Source organism: Scyliorhinus canicula, chromosome 2 (assembly GCF_902713615.1).
Source record: "Scyliorhinus canicula chromosome 2, sScyCan1.1, whole genome shotgun sequence".
NCBI classification, from domain to species: Eukaryota; Metazoa; Chordata; class Chondrichthyes; order Carcharhiniformes; family Scyliorhinidae; genus Scyliorhinus; species Scyliorhinus canicula.
In genome coordinates this window covers 18646077-18668808 of record NC_052147.1, presented here as the reverse complement: position 1 = coordinate 18668808, position 22732 = coordinate 18646077, and the positions used below count along the sequence as shown (strand labels likewise).

General features: G+C 46.9%; 2 protein-coding genes across 4 annotated transcripts in view; one reads left to right on the top strand and one right to left on the bottom strand.

Moving 5' to 3' along the window:
• The window catches only part of dlst (dihydrolipoamide S-succinyltransferase), a 63548-nt gene extending 63102 nt beyond the window's left edge, over positions 1 to 446 (bottom strand). Inside the window, exon 1 of one of the 3 annotated variants that reach the window (XM_038774399.1) lies at positions 288 to 446. In XM_038774399.1, the coding sequence (XP_038630327.1) occupies positions 288 to 362 (75 nt within the window). In that variant the 5' untranslated portion in view covers positions 363 to 446. The remainder of the gene's footprint in view (positions 1 to 287) is intronic. The other 2 variants (XM_038774418.1, XM_038774408.1) reach the window with 2 other exon arrangements.
• Positions 447 to 887: 441 nt separating this feature from the next.
• LOC119951298 (prospero homeobox protein 1-like) overlaps positions 888 to 22732 on the top strand; it is a 75005-nt gene continuing 53160 nt past the window's right edge. Inside the window, exon 1 of the mRNA XM_038774377.1 lies at positions 888 to 982. The gene's annotated coding sequence lies outside the window, so the exon portion shown is untranslated. The remainder of the gene's footprint in view (positions 983 to 22732) is intronic.

Here is a 22732-nt window from a genome sequence, read left to right as displayed (position 1 = left end):
GGCACCTGGATGTCCACGGGCTGGCATAGACAAGATGGGCTGAATGGCCTCTTTCTGTGCTATAACTTTTCTATGGGGAGGTGGTGGTGAGTGAGAGCTCGGGGGCATTGCACACACACACACCCGGGGCTCCGAGCTGTGCGGCCTCCCTCCCCTGTAGCTTGGGGTGACAGCTTGTCCTTGGCCAAGGCCTCGGGCCTCCTACGGGCTTTCTGCCTGCCCTCTCCCCCACCCCAGGAGGAGCTCCAATCACCGCCGGGTAGGGATTCTCTCTCCGGCTCCCTTACCTGCCGGCCCCCGGGGTTGCAGCTGACGGTGAAGCGCCTCAGGCTCCGGCCCAGGCACCGGGAACGGGAAAACATGGCAGCAGCGGCGGCTCGGGCGGCGAGTGAAGCCCAGAGCGGAAACCAACTGGGTCACACCAACCCGGCAGAGGAGCGGGGGGAATGAGAGTGTGGAGAAATGGGGGGGGGGGGGGGGGGGGGGTAGAGATTCAGGCCACATCACACTCGACAGGAAGCATCGCCGTCATGTTTGAGTTGAACCGTCATGTTTCACCTATCTTGCAAGAATGGTTTGGTCCATTGTACCGCTGGACTGTGCGAATGTTCACATTTAGAGGGATGGGCTTAAATTAAATCATAATTTCAAAATCCTATCTGTAACGATGGTTTGGAAACAATTTTAAAGGAAATAAAAATATGTATGAAGTACATTAACAATTATGTGTTCATTTGTAATAGTTCTGCGGCATCCTTTAGATTCTGACGATTTGAAAATTTGTCTCCTCCTCACCTGAGTGGTTTGCACCGGTGCTGTTATTTGCATATATGTTAATCACGGTGGGTTCGCTGTTTGGGATTGGCTGGAGGCGGCCCGCCCCCTTTCTCCTTTTAAGGTATGGGGCTGACTGAGGACAGGTGGAGGCAGGGCTGGCAGGTGCTGAGCCACAGTGTGTAGCCAACAGGTCAGCAGCAGCAACGTGAGTGTGAACATCCTCACTATCAATATCTCGTGTTAATTATTGCTGAAATACTTCTAATTCTGGGAAATAGCGCGCGTTTGTATGCCCCGGGGGTGGGAATCTCCACCTCATATATCTGGCAGGTTTGTTTGTGTGTGTGTGAGAATCAGGATGACCGTGAGATTTTCGCCTTATTTCTAATATCTTATAAAGGAAATTGAAGTGCGCTTTATTGACCGACTTTCTGTGTTCGCGATCATGAAGATATCTTGATGTGCTTGTCCTCCTTCCTAATTTCTCAGGTATCGTCCTGCTTTCGTTTTTAGGCAGGATTTAGGGTGGGCTCAGCTGGTGGGCTATCTCGTTTTGAAGCGGTGTTAAAAGTCAGATTGTTCCTGGGAGTGTTGAGTTTTCTGAATTGCGGTTATGAGGAAAAAGTTCTTCTTTGGCGTAGGTATCATCATACCAGATTTGTGCGAGTGTATCAATGGCAAATGAGGAATGACCAGAAAGTTGTTTCCTTTTATACAGCAATGAAATGATTTTGTTCGATGGTATTTAACTCCATATTTGATGTTCTTAAAAGTAAACCTCGGATGCTTAAAATTTCGTCCATTGGTAATAGAGAAAATGCAAAGCAACATTCCTGGCCAGGAATGTTTTTTTTTTGTTCGCACATTTTTCATAGTCTTACAGCACAGAAAGAGGCCCTTCGCCCATCGTGTAAGTACTGGACATCCAACACCTATCTATTCTAATCCCATTTTCCAGCACTTGGATTTTACCTGTTTCGAAATATGCACCTTTGGTACCTCCTATTGAACAAAGTCGTTTCTAATTGTCATCCAGTTGATATTTTTTTAAACGGGAATAATTATTTTTTTATGGGATCAATATAGTTAACTGGCCAGTGTGGGAAGGCGATTATTTCAACTGGTTCGAAATCTCGTTTGGCTGTTGCAGGTTTAAATTGCTAATGTGATGCACACTTTGTTACTTGCTTTCACGTCTGGAGATGTTTCTTGAATTTAGCAAAGACATCAAGAGTAGGTTTTTGACAACAATCGATGTGTTTTTTTAAAATACAGAACTCTGATGTTATCCCGCAAGTTGGGTACAGTGACAGTGTAATCAGACACTAAGAAGAAGAGTGTCAGAAATTAAACCAAACCCTTTAATGTAAAGACAGTCCGCGTGGAGAGGCGTGCAAATATATTATTTCCTTATTTTAAATAATTAATCTAATCTAGTAAACGTTTGCATAACTATATATTACATTCCCTTTCCCCTATAAAGAATTCAATTACATATTATATTTCTGTTTTAAAGTATTGTATTTTCGCCAATAAACGCATGGGATGTGCTGCGATCTTCATGTAATTTGAAATTAACATTTGGATTAAGTTTAAGGCTGCACTGCAGAATGGGGTTCGAAATGCGGGATTAACTTTTATCCCAGCGTTATATATTATCAATTAAAATATAAGATTGTATTACTTTATTCAGGTTTTATTTCATTATTTGCAAATATTTCTTCATGGAATTCTCTGTTCAAATAGGGATTGCGGCTGGGTGCGCGAGTTCGAACTTCGAGTTTAAACAGGATACAGGACAAGCCTCCAGTCTAGATTATTTATTATTTTCCACCAACCTTTTGCTCTCTTCTTCTCCCCTCCTCTCTACCACTGAGTCGCCTCCTGCAGTATGGGTTTTCGGGTGTATTACCGCAATGTTTCTTCATGTGTGTCAGCCTTTGATAATGGGTGTCTGCAGACGACTTCAGCCTGGAGGAGCTGGAGGAGCGCAATTGCAAAGCTGGCCACTGGACAGAGGAGCACTTTGCAGCGAGGTTCAATATAGGGGTCAGCCTGTGCCTTCAAACCTAACAGTGCAGAAGATCAATTGTAATGTTCCCAACTCCCATCATAGAATGATATAATAGAATCATAGAATTTCAAGTGCAGAAGGAGGCCATTCAGCCCATCGAGTCTGCACCGACCCCAGGAAGGAGCGCCACACTTCCACCCTATCCTCGTAACCCCACCTAACCTCTCTGGGCACTAAGGGCAATTTAGCATGGCCAAGCCTCCTAACCTGCACGTCTTTGGACTGTGGAAGGAAACCGAAACACCCAGAGGAAACCCACGCAGACACCGGGAGAACGTGCAGACTCCACACAGACAGTGATCCAAGCTGGGAATCAAACCTGGGACCCTGGAGCTGTGAAGCAACTGTGCTAACCACTGTGCTACCGTGCTGCCCAACGTAATGGCAAAAAAAAGCCAAAGGATCAAACCTGAAGAGTCCTATGGGACTCAAAGTTAATCCTGTTTCTTTCTCCACAGGTGCTGCCAAACCTGCTGAGTTTGTCCAGCATTTTCTGTATTCATTTCAGATTTCCAGCATCTGCAGTATTTTGCTTTCCTGTGACTGAAACCTTCCTACTTTGCATTGCTCAACACCTGGCCGGGAGAAACTCCATCAGCCAAAGGGCTGCTCTCTTGCATTGGCTTTCTAATCTAAATTACTTTTTTTTAGGTGGAGGCAATTGTTTGTAAAGTTTTCCGATTATTTTATCTGGCGCCCCATTTTACATTGGACTTTGAAGTTGAGAGAATGGTCCCATCACCCACTTTGTTAAAAGTGTCGTTTTTTTTCCCTTTGCATTATCTTAGACTTTTCCTGTATCCTATTTCTAACACGCGAGCCCAGCCACACTCCCTACAGACGATTATTTCAGAAAGAAATATTTCCAAATAATGAGCTAAAACCTGAACAAAGTAACAAAACCTTGTGTTTTAATTGACTATAACGCTGGTATAATAGTTCAGTATCTGCTTCACAATGCAACTGGAAGATCAAGTCCAAGATTAATTGCTTTTTCTTGTCAACTTGCATATCTCTCTTGTGGAGACCATGAATTGAATTCAATTTTTATTGCTTTTTGGAGCAAGCAATGAGATTGATTAAGGGTTTGCCCTGTCCACTTTGCACATTGACTTAGTAACTTTAAGGATAGGATCAAAAAAAAATAAAACCTGAGCAACTTTCAGTCTCCTGTTTGGAAGGAAGATTGCAACAAAAAAGAACAAAGGTGTTTTACCAGCGTCTTTCACTGGGTGACCCAAAGCCCTTAACAACAACTTTTGGATAGAGGGTAGACTCCGAGAACTGGGGAATTACACGTTTCAAACCCTTGTTTAAAGGAGGTGTAAAGATAAATCAGCAGCCAGTCAGAAGTGGGAATAGGTCTTTACAGTAATACAGAGCCACAGTGAGACCACGCCTGGAATATTGTGTTCAGTTTTGGTCTCCTTATCTGATGAAGAATGTTCTTGCTATAGAGGGAGTGCGGGCAGTGATGGTTTACCAGACTGATTTCTGGGATAGTGGGACTGACGTATGAGGAGAGATTGAGTTGGTTAGGATTATATTCTCTGGAGTTTGGAAGAATGAGGGGGGAATCTCATGGAAACCATATAATATTCGAACAGGACTTGACAGAGTGGATGCAGGAAGTATGTTCCCAGTGGTGTGGAAATCCAGAACCAGGGGTCACAGTCTAAGGATATGGGTAAACCACTTGGGATTGAGATGAGGAGAAATTTCTTCACCCAGAGAGCAGTGAGCCTGTGGAATTCACTGCCACAAAGTAGTTGAGACCAAAACATTATGTTTTAAAGGAGGAGTTAGATATAGCTCATGGGGCTAAAGGGATCAAATTATATGAGGGAAAGGATGGGCACAAGTTATTGAGTTGAATGATCAGCCATGATGATAATGGCAGAACAGGCTCAAAGGGCCGGATGGCCTACTGCTCCTATTTTCTGTTTCTATGAAATCTTTTACCAATGATAATCCGGGATAAAATGAATGGTCACTTGGACCGGTGTGGGCTTACTAAAGGAAATCTAGCATGGGTTTATTAAGGGCACTTGTTAAAATAATTCAATTGAATAAAAAAATAAAAAAATTTAGAGTAACCAATTATTTATATATAGTTTTTTTTCCCAATTAAGGGGCACTTTAGCATGGCCAATTCACCTAACCTACACTTCTTTGGGTTGTGGGGGTGAAACCCACACAGACACGGGGAGAATGTGCAAACTCCACACAGACAGTGTCCCAGGGCCGGGATTTGAACCCGGTTCCTCAGGCTGCAGTGCTAACCACTGTGCCACCATGCCACCCTTGAATTTTTTGATGAAGCAACAGAGAGAGAGAGTTGATGAGGGTAAGATTGTTTATGTTCTGACATGGACTACCAAAAGATGTTTGATAATGTGCCACATTGCAGGTGGTCAGCAAGCATAAGGTCCATCGAATAAAAGAGACCAAGATGGTATGGATACAAAGCTGACTGAGTGATAGGAAATAGCCAGTCCTGGTGAATGGTTGCTTTTCAGACTGGAAGAAAATATTCCCATGGGTTGGTATTATGACCACTGCTTTTTTGATCTATGTTAATGATCTAGACTTGAGTGTACAGCCCCAATTTCAAAATTTGCAGATGATGTGAACTTGGAAGTGCTGTGAACTGTGTAGGGGGGGATATAATTGCAAAAACAAAGAAAGTTATGGCGAACCTTGAAAGAAGAACCTTGAATGGCAGCATGGTATCATAGTGGTAAGCATTGTTGCTTCACAGCTCCAGGGTCCCAGGTTCGATTCCCGGCTGGGTCACTGTCTGTGTGAAGTCTGCATATTCTCCCCAAGTCTGCATGGGTTTCCTCCGGGTGCTCTGGTTTCCTCCCACCATCTAAAGATGTGCGGGTTAGGTGGATTGGTCATGTTAAATTGCCCTTAGTCCAAAAAATGTTAAATAGGGGTTGCTCGGTTACGGGGATAGGGTAGATACGTGGGCTTCAGTAGGGTGCTCTTTGTAAGGGCTGATGCAGACTCAATAGGCCGAATGGCCTCCTTCTGCACTGTACATTCTCTGATTCTATAAAGATTGGTTCAGCCTCAATTGGAGTATTGCATCCAAATTACAGGTACCACACTTTAAGAAGGATGTGTAGGCTTTAGAGAAGGTGCAGAAATGATTTATGAGAATAAACCCATTGTGTGGGTACATTGGGTTGTAATGTCAGAAATATGGCAGCAAATTTACTCATAGTAATCTCCCAAAATCAGAAAATGATAATGACCAGATGATCTATATTTGTGATGTTGATTGAGAGATAATTATTGGCCAAGACATCCAAAATAACTCCCCTGATCCTTTTCAATATAGTGCCGTGAAACCTTTGACATCCAGCAGAGAGTAAACAGAGCCTTGCTTTAATGTTTCATCCAACACAATTCCAGCAGTGCAACACTCCCTCAGTACTGCACTGTGAGTGAGAGCAAAAGAGGCAACAGCCATTCGATTATTCCAGGAGTGACAGTGATGGATTGGGAAAACCTCCTGAGTTATGTGAGCAGTATTCAAATTATGTTCAAATATGAGCCAGCTGGATATTGAGGCATCTAGAATGGAGTCATCAGCAACAGACTGCGTTAGATGATGGTCTGAGGAGATCATTGATGTTAAGCATGAACAGAATGGAAACAGTTCAGGGGCTGGTGTAACCACTAAGGTAATAATAACGTGTCAGAGGATGAGCCATTAACTGTGGAGTGATTTGAGAGGGATTGAGACAGACATAAACATTACTTTGTTGGGAGTCTGCATATTAGGATCCTAAAAAAGACCAGGGAAAACTACAGCAAGAAGTCATATGCCAAATATATTGTTAACAACATATCACACCTTTAATATATTGTTAACAACATATCACACCTTTAACAAAGTAAAATATTCCTAGATGCTACACTGGAGCATTATCAAATAAAATTTGAGTAAGCCACATAAGGAGATATTAAGGCAGAGGACTAAGTCGTGATCAAAAAGGTAGGTTCTAAGGAGTGTCTCAGAATATAACCTGCATAGTTTACACAGAGAATAAAGTCTTCTGGAGCAATAATATAAAAGGGTTTATTTAACATTGGTCCCTTTATCAGAATCATTTTCCTGCCTCATCAATAAGCTCACCAGAATACTCATACAAGTGCAAAGTTATTGCTAAATGCGTTTCCATTGAATTTAGCTTGCTACAGTATGGGTGGCATGGTAGCACGGTGGTTAGCACTGTTGCTTCACAGGGTCAGGGACCCAGGTTCGATTTCCGGCCTGGGCCACTGTCTGTGCGGAGTCTGCATGTTCTCCCCATCCCTGCTTGGGTTTCATCCGGGTTCTCCGGTTTCCTCCCACAAATCCCGAAAGGCGTGGTGATTTGGATATTCTGTATTCTCCCTCGGTGTACCCGAACATAGTGTGGTGACTAGGGGATTTTCATAGTAACTTCATTGCAGTGTTAATGTAAACCTACTTGTGGTGCTAATAAAGATTTTTATTAGTAGTGAGAGGAAATTAATTTAAAATTCTCATTGTTGTGTTCAAATCTCAGCATAGCCTCACCGCCCTCCCACCGTTTTCCCTGTAACCTCACCCAAACCTTCAGAAATCTCAGTGCCCTTCCAACTCTGACCTCTTGCACATCCCCAATTTTCATCACCACCATTTTGACAGCTGTACCATTAGTAGTAAGAAGTCTTACAACACCAGGTCAAAGTCCAACAGGTTTGTTTCAAATCACTAGCTTTCGGAGCACGGAAAGCTAGTGTTTGAAACAAACAAACAAGACTTTGACCTGTGTTGTAAGACTTATTACTGTGCTCAACCCAGTCCAACACCGGCATCTCCACATCATTAGTAGTCTAGGCACGGAATTCCACATCTCACTCCTTTTTAAGGCATTCATAAAGCCTACCTCTTTTATCAACTTTTTGACCACTAGCCCTATTATTTCCTTATGCAGCTCAGTGTCATGTTTTGACTGTGAATCTCCTTGGGCCTCACTCACATTCAATGTGTTTAGTAGATGCGTGAATAAATAAAGTGCAATACTTACTCAGCAGCAACTACAAAACTCGCACATGTCTTTTAGTTGCATATTATACTTAAATTCAATGCAGACAACGGCATTCAAAAATGTTGTCATGTTTTCCCGACACTGGTGCCACATGGAACACAATCAATTCCAATGAGAAACGGTGTGGATTCGCCGGGTCCGTGATTGTTGGGAGGCTGACCAGCTGCAGCCGCACATACGCATTAAAATCCCCACACACACACATCCCAGCCAACAAGATGGCACTGGTTGTGCTGGAGTGCACCCATCCTGCTGTTGGGTTGGCTGGGGCCAGAGGGCACCTAGGGGGGGTGCCCTGGGGGAGACCCATACGACTCCTGGCACGTTCAAAGTGGGCAGTCAGCAGCTTGCGCAGCTGCATGGCTGCCTTGAAGATTGTGGTAATGGTGTTCTGTCCAGCCCCCCCCCCCCCCCCCAGGGCCCAGCCTTGCAGAAGCTCCCCAGTCAGCTGCACGACTGTCAGCAAACTATGGTGATGTTGGACACTTTCCGTATCCCCTCTCTCTCTCTCTCTCTCTCCCTCTCCCTCCCTCATCAGCCACAATGCTGGTTCCACGATTTTTAGAAGCACAAGTGAACCTCGCTGTTGGGAGTTCAGCCCTTGGAAGAATCACGGAGGCCCGCTAATGATATGCAAATAGTGTTTACTGTATGTGCATTCCGGAATACATTGACACCAATGTCGAGGCTACGGAGAATTGCCACTTGCCGTCAAATCGATGCCCCCACGATTTTGGCGTTGGAACCGATTCTCTGCCAAAACATGTTTCCCGATTTCGCCGTTGGCTAACGGAGAATCCTGCCCACCATTTAACTCTCAATAGGATCCATTAGTGAGGAGGCCATGTGTTGACCAATATTTTGCACCAGGCTAGGCCTGTTCAACGGCTCTGGGTGTCAGTAGGTATGGTCTTAAGGGTCACAGAACAGGGAGAAAGTTGACTGAGAAATGGAGGGAAAGTTACGATTGTACCAAAATGACAATGTACTGTAAAATAAATGGGTAGGCAGTTTCATGTACCTCAGTGTGGTGAATGTGATTCACACCGGATTATAACCTGTATATCCATGTGTCTATATTGTAAGTGCAGTAGCACTATCTGACCTCCAGGGGGAGTAGCTCTGGGAATGCTTGAGAGTTGTACGGGGCTTCTCCCTTGGCTCCGCCCAGGACTCCTCCCCTGGGAACTGCTGTATAAAGATCAGTGCCACAGGGTCAGCCGGCCAGTTCACCGAAAGTTCAACGGCTAACAGGCTGGCTCTGTTGTAAGTATATTAAAACCGCTATTCTAATCCTACAAGCACATGTCCGTAGAATTGTTGGTTCCAACAATTTAATATACTTAGGAAACAGTCGAAGAAATCATGGAAGCAGCCCTCAAGCCCGGACGCCTAGAACTCGACCCACAGGATGCAGAGGCTAAGGAAATGTTTTCCCATTGCCTGCCTGGCAGAAGCCAGCACCGCTGGAACGGAGGAACAAAAACTCAGCCTACTGCACGCGAGGGTAAGCCACAGAATCTCCACACAGCTGAATCCGGCTGGTTCTTACACTGCAGCGCTGGCAATACTGGACAAAAATGTACGTTATGCCCATTAACGAGGTCTATGCACACCACTTGTTTACAACTCGCCGACAGCGGCCTACAGAAACGCTCGCCGAATTTGTAAGGGAATTGAACAACCTTTCCAATGACTGTAATTATCAAGCCGTTACCGCGGCTAAACATAGGGAGCTTGCTGTGCGGGACGTTTTCATAGCGGGCCTTAGGTCTAACTATGTGCGCCAAAGACTGCTAGAAAAGGGGGCCCAAGACTTAGACACTACTGTGGAGGCTGCTACCACTATGGAGGTTTCCTTACGCAGCCTCATGTCGTTTCCCGCGGACCCCGCGTCCCCATCGTGGACCCCCGACCAACAGTCCCCCCAGGCCTGTGCCGCACGGCCCCCCAGCTACCACGCTGCCAAAGCCAGTTACTCTGCTGCCCCAGCAAGCTACTCAGCTGCTCCAGCCAGCTACTCAGCTGCCCCAGCCTGCCATTTCTGTGGCCAAAGCCAGCACCCGTGGCAGCACTGCCCAGCCCGATCCGTGACCTGCAGCAGCTGCGGGAAGAAAGGCCACTATGCCAGAGTGTGCCTCGTGAAAAGGGCCCCAGTTCTTAACTCCCCTGCAGAGAGAACAAATCGCTCCCAACACCAGCGGGCCCACGGGGCCCGAAACGCTGCGGCCTACGCCCCGACTCCGCCCCCTCCCGCCACGTGCAATCCATGGGGGCCACCATCTTGGCAAACCCCCACCCTGCGGCCGGCCACGTGCGACTCATGGGGGCCGCCATCTTCCTCGCCGCTCACCACATGCGATCCGCGGGCCCCATCTGCATCGGCATGCTCAGAAAGCTCATCTGAAGAATACGACTTCCTCGGGCACTCACCACGCGGCCCGCAACTCAACGCGGTCACCCTGGATCAATCCCGCCCCAAGCACCTACGAAGTTCGATGGCGGAGGTCCAGATCAACGGGTACAGCACGCCATGCCTCTTTGACTCCGGGAGCACCGAGAGCTTTATACATCCAGAACTGGTAAGACGCTGTTCGCTTTCTATTTTCCCGGTGAGCCAAACTATCGCCCTCGCTTTGGGCTCCCACTCAGTCCAAATCCAAGGATGCACCGTCGCTACGCTCACAATTCGAGGCGCTAGTTATTCTAAATTTAAGCTTTACATCCTGCCCGACCTCTGCGCGCCACTCTTATTAGGCCTGGATTTCCAGGCAACCTCAAGAGCCTCACCCTCGGCTTCGGCGGGCCCCTGCCCCCTCTCTCCATCTGCAGCCCAGCCACGCTGCGCATCTCCCCCCCCCCCCCTTCCCTCTTCGCCAATCTCACTCCAGATTGCAAGCCAGTAGCTACTCGCAGCAGGCGATACAGCCTACAGGATAGGGTCTTTATCTGTTCGGAGGTCCGACGGCTGCTCAGTGAGGGGATCATAGAAGCCAGTAATAGTCCCTGGAGAGCTCAGGTGGTGGTCGTCAAGACCGGGGAAAAATTTTGCATGGTCGTCGACTATAGCCAGACCATAAATCGCTTTATGCTCCTAGATGCGTATCCCCTCCCCAGAATTGCAGACATGGTTAATCAGATCGCCCAATATCGGCTATTTTCCACGGTGGATCTGAAGTCTGCATACCACCAGCTCCCAATCCGCCCAGAGGACCGCCACTACACGGCGTTCGAGGCCGATGGCCGCCTCTTCCACTTCCTCCGGGTTCCTTTCGGCGTCACCAACGGGGTTTCGGTGTTCCAACGAGCAATGGACCGAATGGTAGACCAGTACGGGCTGCGGGCCACGTTTCCGTATCTGGACAATGTTACCATCTGCGGTTATGATCAGCAGGACCACGACGCCAACCTCCACCGTTTTCTCCAAACGGCACAGAAATTAAATCTCACTTATAACAAGGAGAAATGCGTTTTCTGCACAAACAAACTGGCCATCCTCGGCTACGTCGTGGAGAACGGAGTCCTGGGCCCAGACCCGGCCCGCATGCTCCCTCTTAGAACTCCCCCTCCCTCATTGCCCCAAGGCCCTCAAACGGTGCTTGGGGTTCTTTTCATACTACGGCCAGTGGGTCCCTCAATATGCGGATAAAGCCCACCCACTCTTTAAGGCCACACGATTTCTCCTGTCTGCTGAGGCCTTCAGCTGCATCAAGGAGGAGATCGCCAAAGCAGCCATGCGGGCGGTGGATGAATGCACTCCCTTTCAGGTTGAGAGCGACGCCTCAGGTAGCTCTAGCAGCCACTTTAAATCAGGCAGGGAGGCCCGTTGCATTTTTCTCCCGTACTCTATCCGCTTCAGAACTCCGACACTCCTCTGTCGAGAAGGAAGTGCAAGCCATCGTGGAGGCTGTTCGTCACTGGAGGCACTACTTCGCAGGTAGGAGGTTCACCCTCATCACCGACCAACGATCGGTTGCCTTTGTTTGACAACTCGCAAAGGGGCAAAATAAACAATGATAAGATCCTTCGGTGGAGGATCGAACTCTCCACCTATAGTTACGATATTAAATATCGACCGGGGAAGCTCAACGAGCCCTCGGATGACCTATCCCGCGAGACATGCTCCAGCGCGCAGATCAGCCGTCTGAAAGCCATCCACGTGGACCTCTGCCATCCAGGGGTCACCCGGCTCGCCCACTAAATCAGAGCCCGAAACCTGCCTTTCTCCAACGAGGAGGTAAAAGCGGTCACCAGGGACTGCCCGATCTGTGCGGAGTGCAAATGGCACTTCTATAGACCAGACAGGGCCCACCTGGTCAAGGCTTCTAGGCCCTTTGAACGTCTTGCGATCAATTTCAAAGGGCCACTCCCCTCCACTAACGAAAACATCTATTTCCTCAACATCATCGACGAGTTCTCCTGATTCCCTTTTGCCATTCCATGCCCTGATATGACCTCCCACACAGTCATTAGGGCCCTGCATAGTGTCTTCACTCTGTTCGGTTTCCCCAGCTACGTGCACAGCAACTGGGGTTCGTCCTTTATGAGCGACGAGCTGCGTCAGTACCTGCTCGACAAGGGCATCGCCTCGAGCAGGACTTCCAGCTACAACCCCAGGGGAACGGACAGGTGGAGAGGGAGAATGCGACGGTCTGGAAGACCGTCCTGCTGACCCTCCGGTCTAGAAAACTCCAAGTTTCCCAATGGCAAGATGTCCTCCCAGACGCGCTCCACACTATCAGATCCCTCCTCTGTACAGCTACAAATCAATTCATTTGTTTTAGGGGCACTACCACGGGAGTCTCACTTCCAGCGTGGCTGAGGACACCAGGCCCGGTCCTCCTGAGGAAGCACGTCAGGGGGCACAAAACTGACCCCCTTGTTGAAAAGGTGCGCCTCCTCCATTCCAACCCCCAGTATGCATTCGTGGAGTTCCCGGACGGTCACCAGGACACAGTATCCCTTCAGGACCTGGCACCCGCTGGATCCAGCCCCCCCTGAGGAACCCCTTACCCCGTTCCCAATGCTGCCACCCCCTCGCGCCCCCGATCCCGCAAGCTCACCCCAACGGTTCCACGCGCCAGAACCAGCCCGCCCCCAGTCTCCGGTCGAGCCAGAGGTGTATAAAGTTCAGACGAGACCCGCCCCGGAGTCTGCCATCGTACCCCAGCTCTCAACACCCACCCAGCCACTGCAAGAGGCTGCAACCCCGGTGCTCCGCAGATCAAATAGAACAATTCGTCCACCGGACAGACTAACTCTCTGAGCCACCACCCCCGCTGGACTCGATTTTTTTCACAGGGGGTGAATGTGGTTCACACCGGATTATAACCTGTATATCCATGTGTCTATATTGTAAGTGCAGTAGCACTATCCGACCTCCAGGGGGAGTAGCTCTGGGAATGCTTGAGAGTTGTACGGGGCTTCTCCCTTGGCTCCGCCCAGGACTCCTCCCCCAGGAGCTGCTGTATAAAGATCAGTGCCACAGGGTCAGCCTGCCAGTTCACCCAAAGTTCAACGGCTAACAGGCTGGCTCTGTTGTAAGTATATTAAAACCGCTATTCTAATCCTACAAGCACGTGTCTGTAGAATTGTTGGTTCCAACACTCAGCCAGAGAACTGAAACAATGTTGTAAAAATAGAGAAGAAATAATGTTGCATGAACAATAAAATTGTTCAGAATTTTGTACACCTCAATAAGGTTGTCTCTTAATCTTCTCTGCTCCAAGCAGAACAAGCCCAATTTCTCCGATCTTTCCTTGTATTTAAAATTCTTCATTCCTGGTATCCTTCTAATAAATCTCCTCTGCACTCTCTGCAGGGCTTTGACATCCTTCCTTAAATAAGATGCCCAGAACTGCATACAATACTCCAAATGTGGTCTGACCAATGATTTGTCGAGGTGTAGCATCACTTCCTTGCTTTTACACTCTATGCCTCTATTTATAAACCCAAGGAAGCTATAAGACACCTTAACAACTATTTCAACTTGCCTGGCCACTTTCAGAGAATTATGCACTTGAGCTCCAAGATCCTTCTGCTTCTATACCTTCCTCAAAGTTGTACCATTGAGTCTGTATTGTCTCCCCATGTTTCCTCTACCAAAATGCATTCCCTCATATTTTACTGCATTGAAGTTCATCTGCCAGCTGTCTGTCCATTTGCCCAAACTTGTCAATGTCCCTCTGAAGTCGCTCAGCATCATCCCCACAATTCACTATTCTCCATAGCTTAGTATTACCTGAACATTTAGAGATTTTGCCCTCAAAACCCACTTCTAAAACATTTATATAAATCAGAAAGAGCAAGGGTCCCAACACTGAGCCCTGGGGAACACCACATTCAACTCGTCTCCAGTCTGAGAAATTCCCATCTATACACCCTCTATTTCCTTTCTCTTGGCCAACTTCTAATCCCTGCTGCCAAGGACCCTTCAATCCCAAACATTTTGAATTTGCTATCCAACCTGCCATGTGGCACAGTATGAAATGCTTTCTGAAAATCCAAATACACAACATCCACGGTACTTCCTTCATCCACTACCTATGTCACCTCATGAAAGAACCCAATTAAATTAGTCAGACATGACCTGCCCTTGACAAAGCCATGTTGACTGTCTAGTATTAACTTACTTTTCTCTAAGTGTATATTTATTTTGTCCTATATTATGGCCTCCATCAGTTTTCCCACTATTGATGTCAAGCTGACAGTTCTATAGTTTCCTCAGTTATCCTTTGGCCCTTTCTGAAAAAAAATGCTGGAAAAACTCAGCAGGTCTGGCAGCATCTGTGGACAGTTTCGGTCCCATATGACTCGTCTTCAGAGCTATGGAGAGATAGAAAGGTGATGGATTCTATACGGAGTAGAGGGGGCGCAACAGCGGGAGCAGGTAGAAATTCAGTGATTGGTGGGAGCCAGGAGATTGCAATAAAGACATGCTTTCACGAGACAGAACTCAAAGGAAGGTGGGTGTAATGGCAGTAACCATTAACCCAACACTTCCAATGTCGATGATAATGTGATGAAGCAATTTATTTTTAAAAAGGAAATAGAATTCTGGGATATATCATCAGAACAAAGTAAATGTTGACAGAGGATTAGGCTAAAGAATTATTGTAATCAAATCATACTTGAAGTAGTGTGTTTAAATCTGTCACAATCACACAAAAAGGGTCTTCCTGAGATTGGGTGGGTGCAGAAAATAGAATGATCATAAGTGGAAAATGAATGAACCAGAGAAGAAAATTGGAGAGCTCGAGATCCTCAGAGAGGGAAAGATAATTAAGGATGAAGTGTGACAGATCTTGATGTGGTATTTTTCATTTTTGCTGGAGGCCCCATTTTTGATGTTTCTCTGGGGAAGCTTATAGCTGTGTTCACTTTATTTACATTAACATGTTAATTGATTAAGTATGGAATCAACTAGGCTGGTCGGTTAAGCATACAGACCTGTGTCTTGTAAATGTTGCCACAGTCGCAGAGGACCATAAGCTGCTCTCCCCTTTGAAGGCTGACGGGTGGTGATTTCACCTGAGGGTCACCACACCTCCGGTGAGGGGCAAGGTTGATATCTTGTGTCTAATATAAGGAGTAATTTTTCAACTTTGTGCTATCTGAAGGAGCCTTGCCCAATAAGTATATCAATTAGAAATTTGGATGTTTCTGCACATCAATTTTCAGCCACCAGGAAACTGTATACAGAGAAAACCCCAGTTTCTAATGGGTATTGCTGAGTGTATATAAGAAAACTTGAGGTCGATATCATTAGGAAATAAGAAAACATAAGAACATTGTTATGTAAATTTGGAAAAGGTCTCCGAGGGATTCTGGGCTTTTCTTCTCTAAAATTATCAGTTATACATAAAAAAATGTAAACTGGACACAGTTAGAATTGGACTTTTAAAAATCACTTTGTTCTTCAATATGTGCAGCATGATAGCACAAGTGGATAGCACTGTGGCTTCACAGCGCCAGGGTCCCAGTTTCAATTCCCCGCTGGGCCACTGTATGGAGTCTGCACGTTCTCCCCGTGTCTGCGTGGGTTTCCTCCGGGTGCTCCAGTTTCCTCCCACAGTCCAAAGACATGCAGGTTAGGTGGATTGGCCATGATAAATTGCCCTTAGTGACCAAAAAAGGTTAGGAGGGGTTATTTGGTTACTGGGATAGGGTGGAAGTGAGGGCTGAAGTGGGTTGGTGCAGACTCAATGGGCTGAATGGCCTCCATCTGCACTGTATGTTCTATGTGAAACAGCAATTAAAATTCACACAGTTGATACAAGTAATTTGGACCTGCATCTGGTTCTAAATCTATTTTGAGTTATTGCGTCAAGTCTGGCAAAGGTGGCTATCTCAGTAGGCATTCTGTTTATTAGATGCAGAACGTGTTCAGTGCCGGAAGTTAATGAAGGACATAGAACGTAGAACAGTACAGCACGGAACAGGCCCTTCGGCCATCGATGTTGTGCCGAGCATTGTCCGAAACCAAGATCAAGCTATCCCATTCTCTGTCATTCTGGTGTGTTCCATGTGCCTATCCAATAACTGCTTGAAAGTTCCTAAAGCGTCCAACTCCACTATCACAGCAGGGAGTCCATGCCACACCCTAACCACTCTGTGAGTAAAGAACCTACCTCGGACATCCCTCCTATATCTCCCACCCTGAACTGGAGCTGGAGTGGACCATTTGGCTCTTTGAACCTGCTCCACCATTCAACAAGATCATGGCTGATCTTCTGCTGCTACTCTACCTTCCTGCCGTGCCCCAAATCCCATAAATCCCCGACTATCCAAAAGTCTATGAGCCTCTTTCTTAATTATACTCAGTGACCGAGCATCAAAAGTCCTCTGGGAATTCCAAATACACGAAACTCTTCGAGTGAAGGAATTTCTCCTCACCTCAGTCCTAAGTGGCTGACACTTTATTCCGAGACTGTGACCCCGTGTTTTAGATTCCTCGGTCAGAGGAAACATCTACCGTGTCGAACCACTTAAAAATTCCTTATGTTTCAATTAGAACTTCTCCCATTATCTAAGCTCCAGGAAATATTGGTCTATTCTATGCAATCTCTGCTCAATGGACAATCCCCTCATCTTAGAACTATCCGAGGAATATTCGTTGCACTCCCTCTTAAGGGAATTATTTCCTTTCTTGTGTAAGGATACTGTGCTCAGTATTCCAGATGTGACCTCACCGATGCACTGCATAGTTATAGTGAGACTTCTTTACTTTTATACTCCAACTCCTCTGTAACAAAATCGAACATATCATTTGTCTTCTTCATTTCTTGCTGTAGCTTCCTCCCATGTTAACTTTCTGTGATTCGTATATGAGGACACCGGGGGGGGGGGCTCTAAAAGCAAGCATTTGCCAGTTTCTGACCATCCAAAAATATATTTTTTTATTGCGCCTACCATTGAAGGATATAGTCACACCACTTTCACCTATTTGCTGTATCACCACTGAAGTGAGGGCAAATGTGAGCTTGTCTCTCTCTCATCCTAAAATATTTTAGCAAGGAAATATACTGTGTAAAGCACTGCAGAGGACTGTTAAAGTAGTCCTAATTGTTATGGTTTGAAAAGAGACATTGGGGATTATATGAGGTCGTGTAATGGAGCAAAATCTTCCATTTTAGTTAATTCTTCTAATTAATATTTGTAATAAACATCATTTATAGATGGCATGCTGAAATATTTGTCCATCCAAACGATTCCGAGTACAAGGCAGCACATATTATTATCAATGCATTTATCAGCAATAAACATGCTTTATTGGTCAGCTTTGCTGCTATGTTCCACATTATTCGGTTAGCGGTGTTGCTTCACAGCGCCAGGGACCCAGGTTCAATTCCCAGCTTGGGTCACTGTCTGGGTGGAGTCTGCACGTTCTCCCCGTGTCTACGTGGCTTTCCTCCGGGTGCTCCGGTTTCCTCCCACTAGTCCCGAAAGACATGCTTGTTGGGTGAATTGGACATTCTGAATTCTCCCTCAGTGTACCCGAACGGGGGCCGGAGTACGGCGACGAGGGACTTTTCACAGTAACTTCATTGCAGTGTTAATGTAAGCCTATTTGTGTTACTAAAAAATATTATTAATAAAGATTATTACTTTGTGTTTAAAACTTCAATTTGGATAATAGGAAATGTGAACTTGTGAGAGGCACATGTGGAAAACATATTTGAGACATAATAAGGGAAGGATCTCATTTAGATATATAACTCACCACATGGCATAGATTAGAGTAAACCCTAATATTATTTGAAAATCAGCTAGACTGGTGGGACCAAAGGCTGCAAATGTAAATCATCATAAAATAAATTTGAAATCTGTATGTATTAGGAAGAGTTTCTTTAGTCAAAATGTAATTAAATGATTGAAATAATCTGTCTGTCAAACTAATAAAAATAAGCACATTTGGCCCTGATTAATGCAGTTAGAGCCAGACCAGGAGAGACAGGAAAGTGAGTGTCAATGGGACAAATGAGCTTTTTCTTTTTTTACCCTCAAACAGACATAGTGCAACAGACGATCACATTTACAAAACAAAAGCAACAGTTATGAGTAGCACAAAATAACAGTTGTAAAATGGATTCCTAATCCTTTTTGACTGATCTAAACAGGCACTCTAAAAGAGAAATTAAACACTACTGATGGTTGTAACAAAAGAGCTTCACAAAGTGAGATGATATTATTTAGTGTCAACAAGTTTGGTTCATTCCAAACAATTAGAACCATACTGTTGCCAGAAGGCACTGAGTTGGCTCTCTCTCTGCTGCTCGAGAGAGGGCACAATTTTCAATTTTTAAAAAAAAGTACGGGAACAGATTAACTGCACTCCCAATCAGGGATTGTGGGCAGTTATAGATCCTGATTAATATAGCAATTAGTCCCTCCCTCTGGTCATCCATTACTCCCTCCATCTCCCCTTCTGTGCTGTCTTTGTGTTATCTGCCTGCACAGCACCATGACTTTTGTCTGATGAAAGATTATCAACCTAACTCTGGGCGCGATTCTCCAACTTCATTGTGCTCTTGCTCGAACTAAACGAGGCCGGTGAATAACAGTGAGGCCGAAAACAAGAACTGCTCCAGGTGCTAAACAGATTTGTGATGCAACCGGCCCGCTCTTGTTGGAGAAATCAGGATCTCGCCGCAGTGTGGCGAGAAACCAATTATCACCATTTAAGCCCTATTTCCATACCATTACCGGGAGCTGCCCCATATCAAAAGGCCTCCCATGATCCAACCGCCTCCCCAGCAAGTGGTCACGCTGGAGCCTCGAGTGATCTCTGTATATCAATATACATGATCAATGTATGTAAAACTAGTACAGTCAATTCAACACTAGATGTTTCACTATCAGGTGATATAAAAAGGTCTTTCCCGCTCTTTCTGGGGGAGTGTGTGCTTCAGGAGAGTGAACAGACAAGACATAGAATAGCTGGAGAGAGAAATTATAAGTTATTTCATTATTACATTGTATAGTTAGTTGGCTATCGTTACTATATTTTATTTCTTTACTAGTTGTGTATTAAATAAAAAGGACTCACAAATATTATTTATATTACTCAATAAATTAGTTTATCTAAGACTATTATTCATTTCATCAACTCGGCTGGTTCAAAAGAGTAATATGCTATATTACACAAGGTAATATAATAGCGCCGATGAGTACTCCGTTTTAAAAAGGTGAAACTGGCGGAAGGGTTGCTGCAGGGAGCCAAGGCGGTGAATAGCCATCCTTGCTCACAGGCAATGAGCCCGGTGGTGTTGGACTTGCCGCCCCAGTGCTCAGCAGGGTTGGAAGACCCTCGGCTGGGTCGGGGCCCTCCGTAGGGGTGAGGAGACGCTGTGGCGGGCAACCCCTGGATCATGTACTCATTCCGGAGGTAAGCCTTTTCCCTGCCCGTCTGCCCACCATCCACCCATTTTTCTTTTTAAAAATTAGAGTACCCAATTCATGTTTTCCAATTAAGGGGGAATTTAGCGTGGCTAACCCACCTAACCTGCACATCTTTGAGTTGTGGGGGTGAAACCCACGCAAACACGGGGAGAATGTGCAAACTCCACACGCAGTGACCCAGAGCTGGGATCGAACCTGGGACCTCGGCGCCATGAGGCAGCAATGTTAACCATTGTGCCACCGTGCTGCCCTCCACCAACCACCCATAATGCCCATCGACTGCTGTGGCCTCTGGCCATGTGGCTGAAGGCTATTGCTTTTAGAGAATTGGCAATCGTGGTTAAGTAAGCACTTCACACAACCCAAGTGGATTCCCGTGGGTCATGTAGCATGTGGGAATAATTGCCCAGCATCCGAATAAGACCGCAATGTCTGGACACCGTGCCTGAACACTGCGGGAGGCAACACCACACACACAGCAGCCAACATCTGAATACCCAGAGGCTGGGACATAGTTCCAAAAACATGTCCACGGCCAACGGGTGTGTAAAGTGCCACTGAGAGGGGACCAGCTCCCGGTCCAGGTGAAGTTGTGTCTGGGGTATAGAGTCTGGGGTCTGTAGGGGGAGTGGTGTCCACTGCGGCCGAGTGTGCATGTCCAGGGCGTTCCGGGTGTGTTTCAGTATTTTAAAATGTTTATGCCATTTCCCCTATCTTGTTTTATCACACTTTTTAAGAACTACCATTGCAAAATTTGTATGTTCAGATTTATAATAAACTTTGCCAAAGTACACTCGCAGCTACTATTGTACAATTTAGCGACTGCATTCCAACAAATCACTCAATGGTTTCTGAATATTTTTTTCAATTGCCATTTTTTTCTCAATAACTAAAATTTTAATGCCAAAATTAGGGGATCAACAAAGTTAAAAAAAAAATAAATTAGAAAATGACTGTTTCATGAAGATGACATGAATAGATTTAGCAACTCGAGTTCTCTTCTATATTTTAAAATGTCAGCCTCCACCAAAAGCCTGAGCTTGAACTTAATATTTTTTCCCAGAGCTGTGGCTCTGAGTTGTATTTGGTTTATACAATCTGACCAGATATAATGGGAGGGATCCTCTGTCGGGCGATGCCGAAATCGGGAAATGCGACTGGGCAGAGAATAGCTTCCGACGCCAAAATCGCGGCAGGCGATGGTTTGATGCCAAATCGCAATTCTCCGTTAGCCCGAAAATGGCGTAAATATACTGCGCGGAATTTAAATGCGTTCGCATCTCATTAATGGGCCCACTCACGATTCTTTGCCTCCGATGGGTCGAGTAACCGACGGCGCGGTCCACGTGTGCTCTCAAAAATTGTGAACGAGACCTGGTGGCTGCTGAGAGAGAGAGGAGGGAGGACACAGAAAGGAGCGACCACGGGCTGCTGGCCTGGACACTGGCCATGCTGGCTGGGGGGGCCCTACCAGGGGATTGGGAATAGGCCTGGCATCCGAGGTTTAAACCCCCCCCCCCCCCCCCCCCCATTGGAGTGGCGCAGTGCTCAGGCAATGGCTGCCATTACGGCGCCTATCTTTCTGCGCATCGACTGACCACCCACCTTGGCTCCTGGTCCTGCATAGTGACACTGGCTATATGGGTGTGCCCCCCCCCCCCCTGCATAGTGACACTGGCTATATGGGTGTGCCTCCCCCCCCTGCATAGTGACACTGGCTATATGGGTGTGCCTCCCCCCCCCCCCCCCCCCCCCACAGCTCAAACGCTCCAGCCAACTGGCCGCCATCCACCGAGGCCACCGTGAAGCCCGTTGAACCTGGTTGGGCACGGGAGTACTCACCATGCTAACATGTTGGCCTTTCACTCCCTGCAGACAATGGATTTCAGAGTTCGATCAGCAATGGTGGCTGCCCTGGTGGTCACTGCTGCTCTGCGAGATGCCCTGCGACCGTATGAGCCGGAGCCGCTCAAAGAGGAGGTGGAAGCTGCAGCGGCGGAGCGGGCAGCGGCGGAGCGGGCAGCGGCGGAGCGGGCAGCAGCAGAGCATGCAGCAGAGGGGCAGCCTCCCAGGCTGGAGAGCCGGTTGGTAAAAGGCCGAGGGGGTGGAGGTACCAAGGTCCTTGAGGCCTGACATTCAAGGACCTGCTGGACCGGGCATGCCTTTGAAGACTCTGGCTGAGCAGAGAGACAATGTGACATATCTGCCAGATGATGGCACACCTGGCACCTCGGGGGAATGGGGGAGGTCACCCATTCGCACCCTTGTAAGGACGGGAGGTCGCCGAGGTGGAGTGCGATTCCCACCCTGAATGTTATGCGACGGGGCCCTTCCAGGCATCGAGTGGGGAACTGTCCGGGGTCTCACATCACTCGGTGCACAGATGCATCCACGGCGTCACGGAGGCCCTATATGCCCAGGCGGATCAATACATCCATTTTGACGTGGACCGAGCCCACCAGGATGCCTGCTCAGCGGGGTTTGACGGTATCGCCTTGATGCCTTGGGTCCAGAGGGTGATCGACAGGATGCAAGTCGTCCCATGGGTACCTGTGGTAACCGGCCGCAAGGGAGAACCACTCAATGAACGTTCAGCTGGTCTGTAACCATCAGCTGCATATCGTACACGTCTGTGCCCGATACCTGGGCCGTGTGCATGATGCCTTCATCCTGGCACACTCGGCGATTCCTTTTTTTTAATAAATTTGGATTACCCAATTATTTTTTCCAATTAAGGGGCAATTTAGCGTGGCCAATCCACCTACTCTGCCCATTTTTGGGATGTGGGGGCGAAACCCACGCAGACACGGGGAGAATGTGCAAACTCCACATGGACAGTGACCCAGAGCTGGGATCGAACCTGGGACCTCGGCGCTGTGAGGCAGCAGTG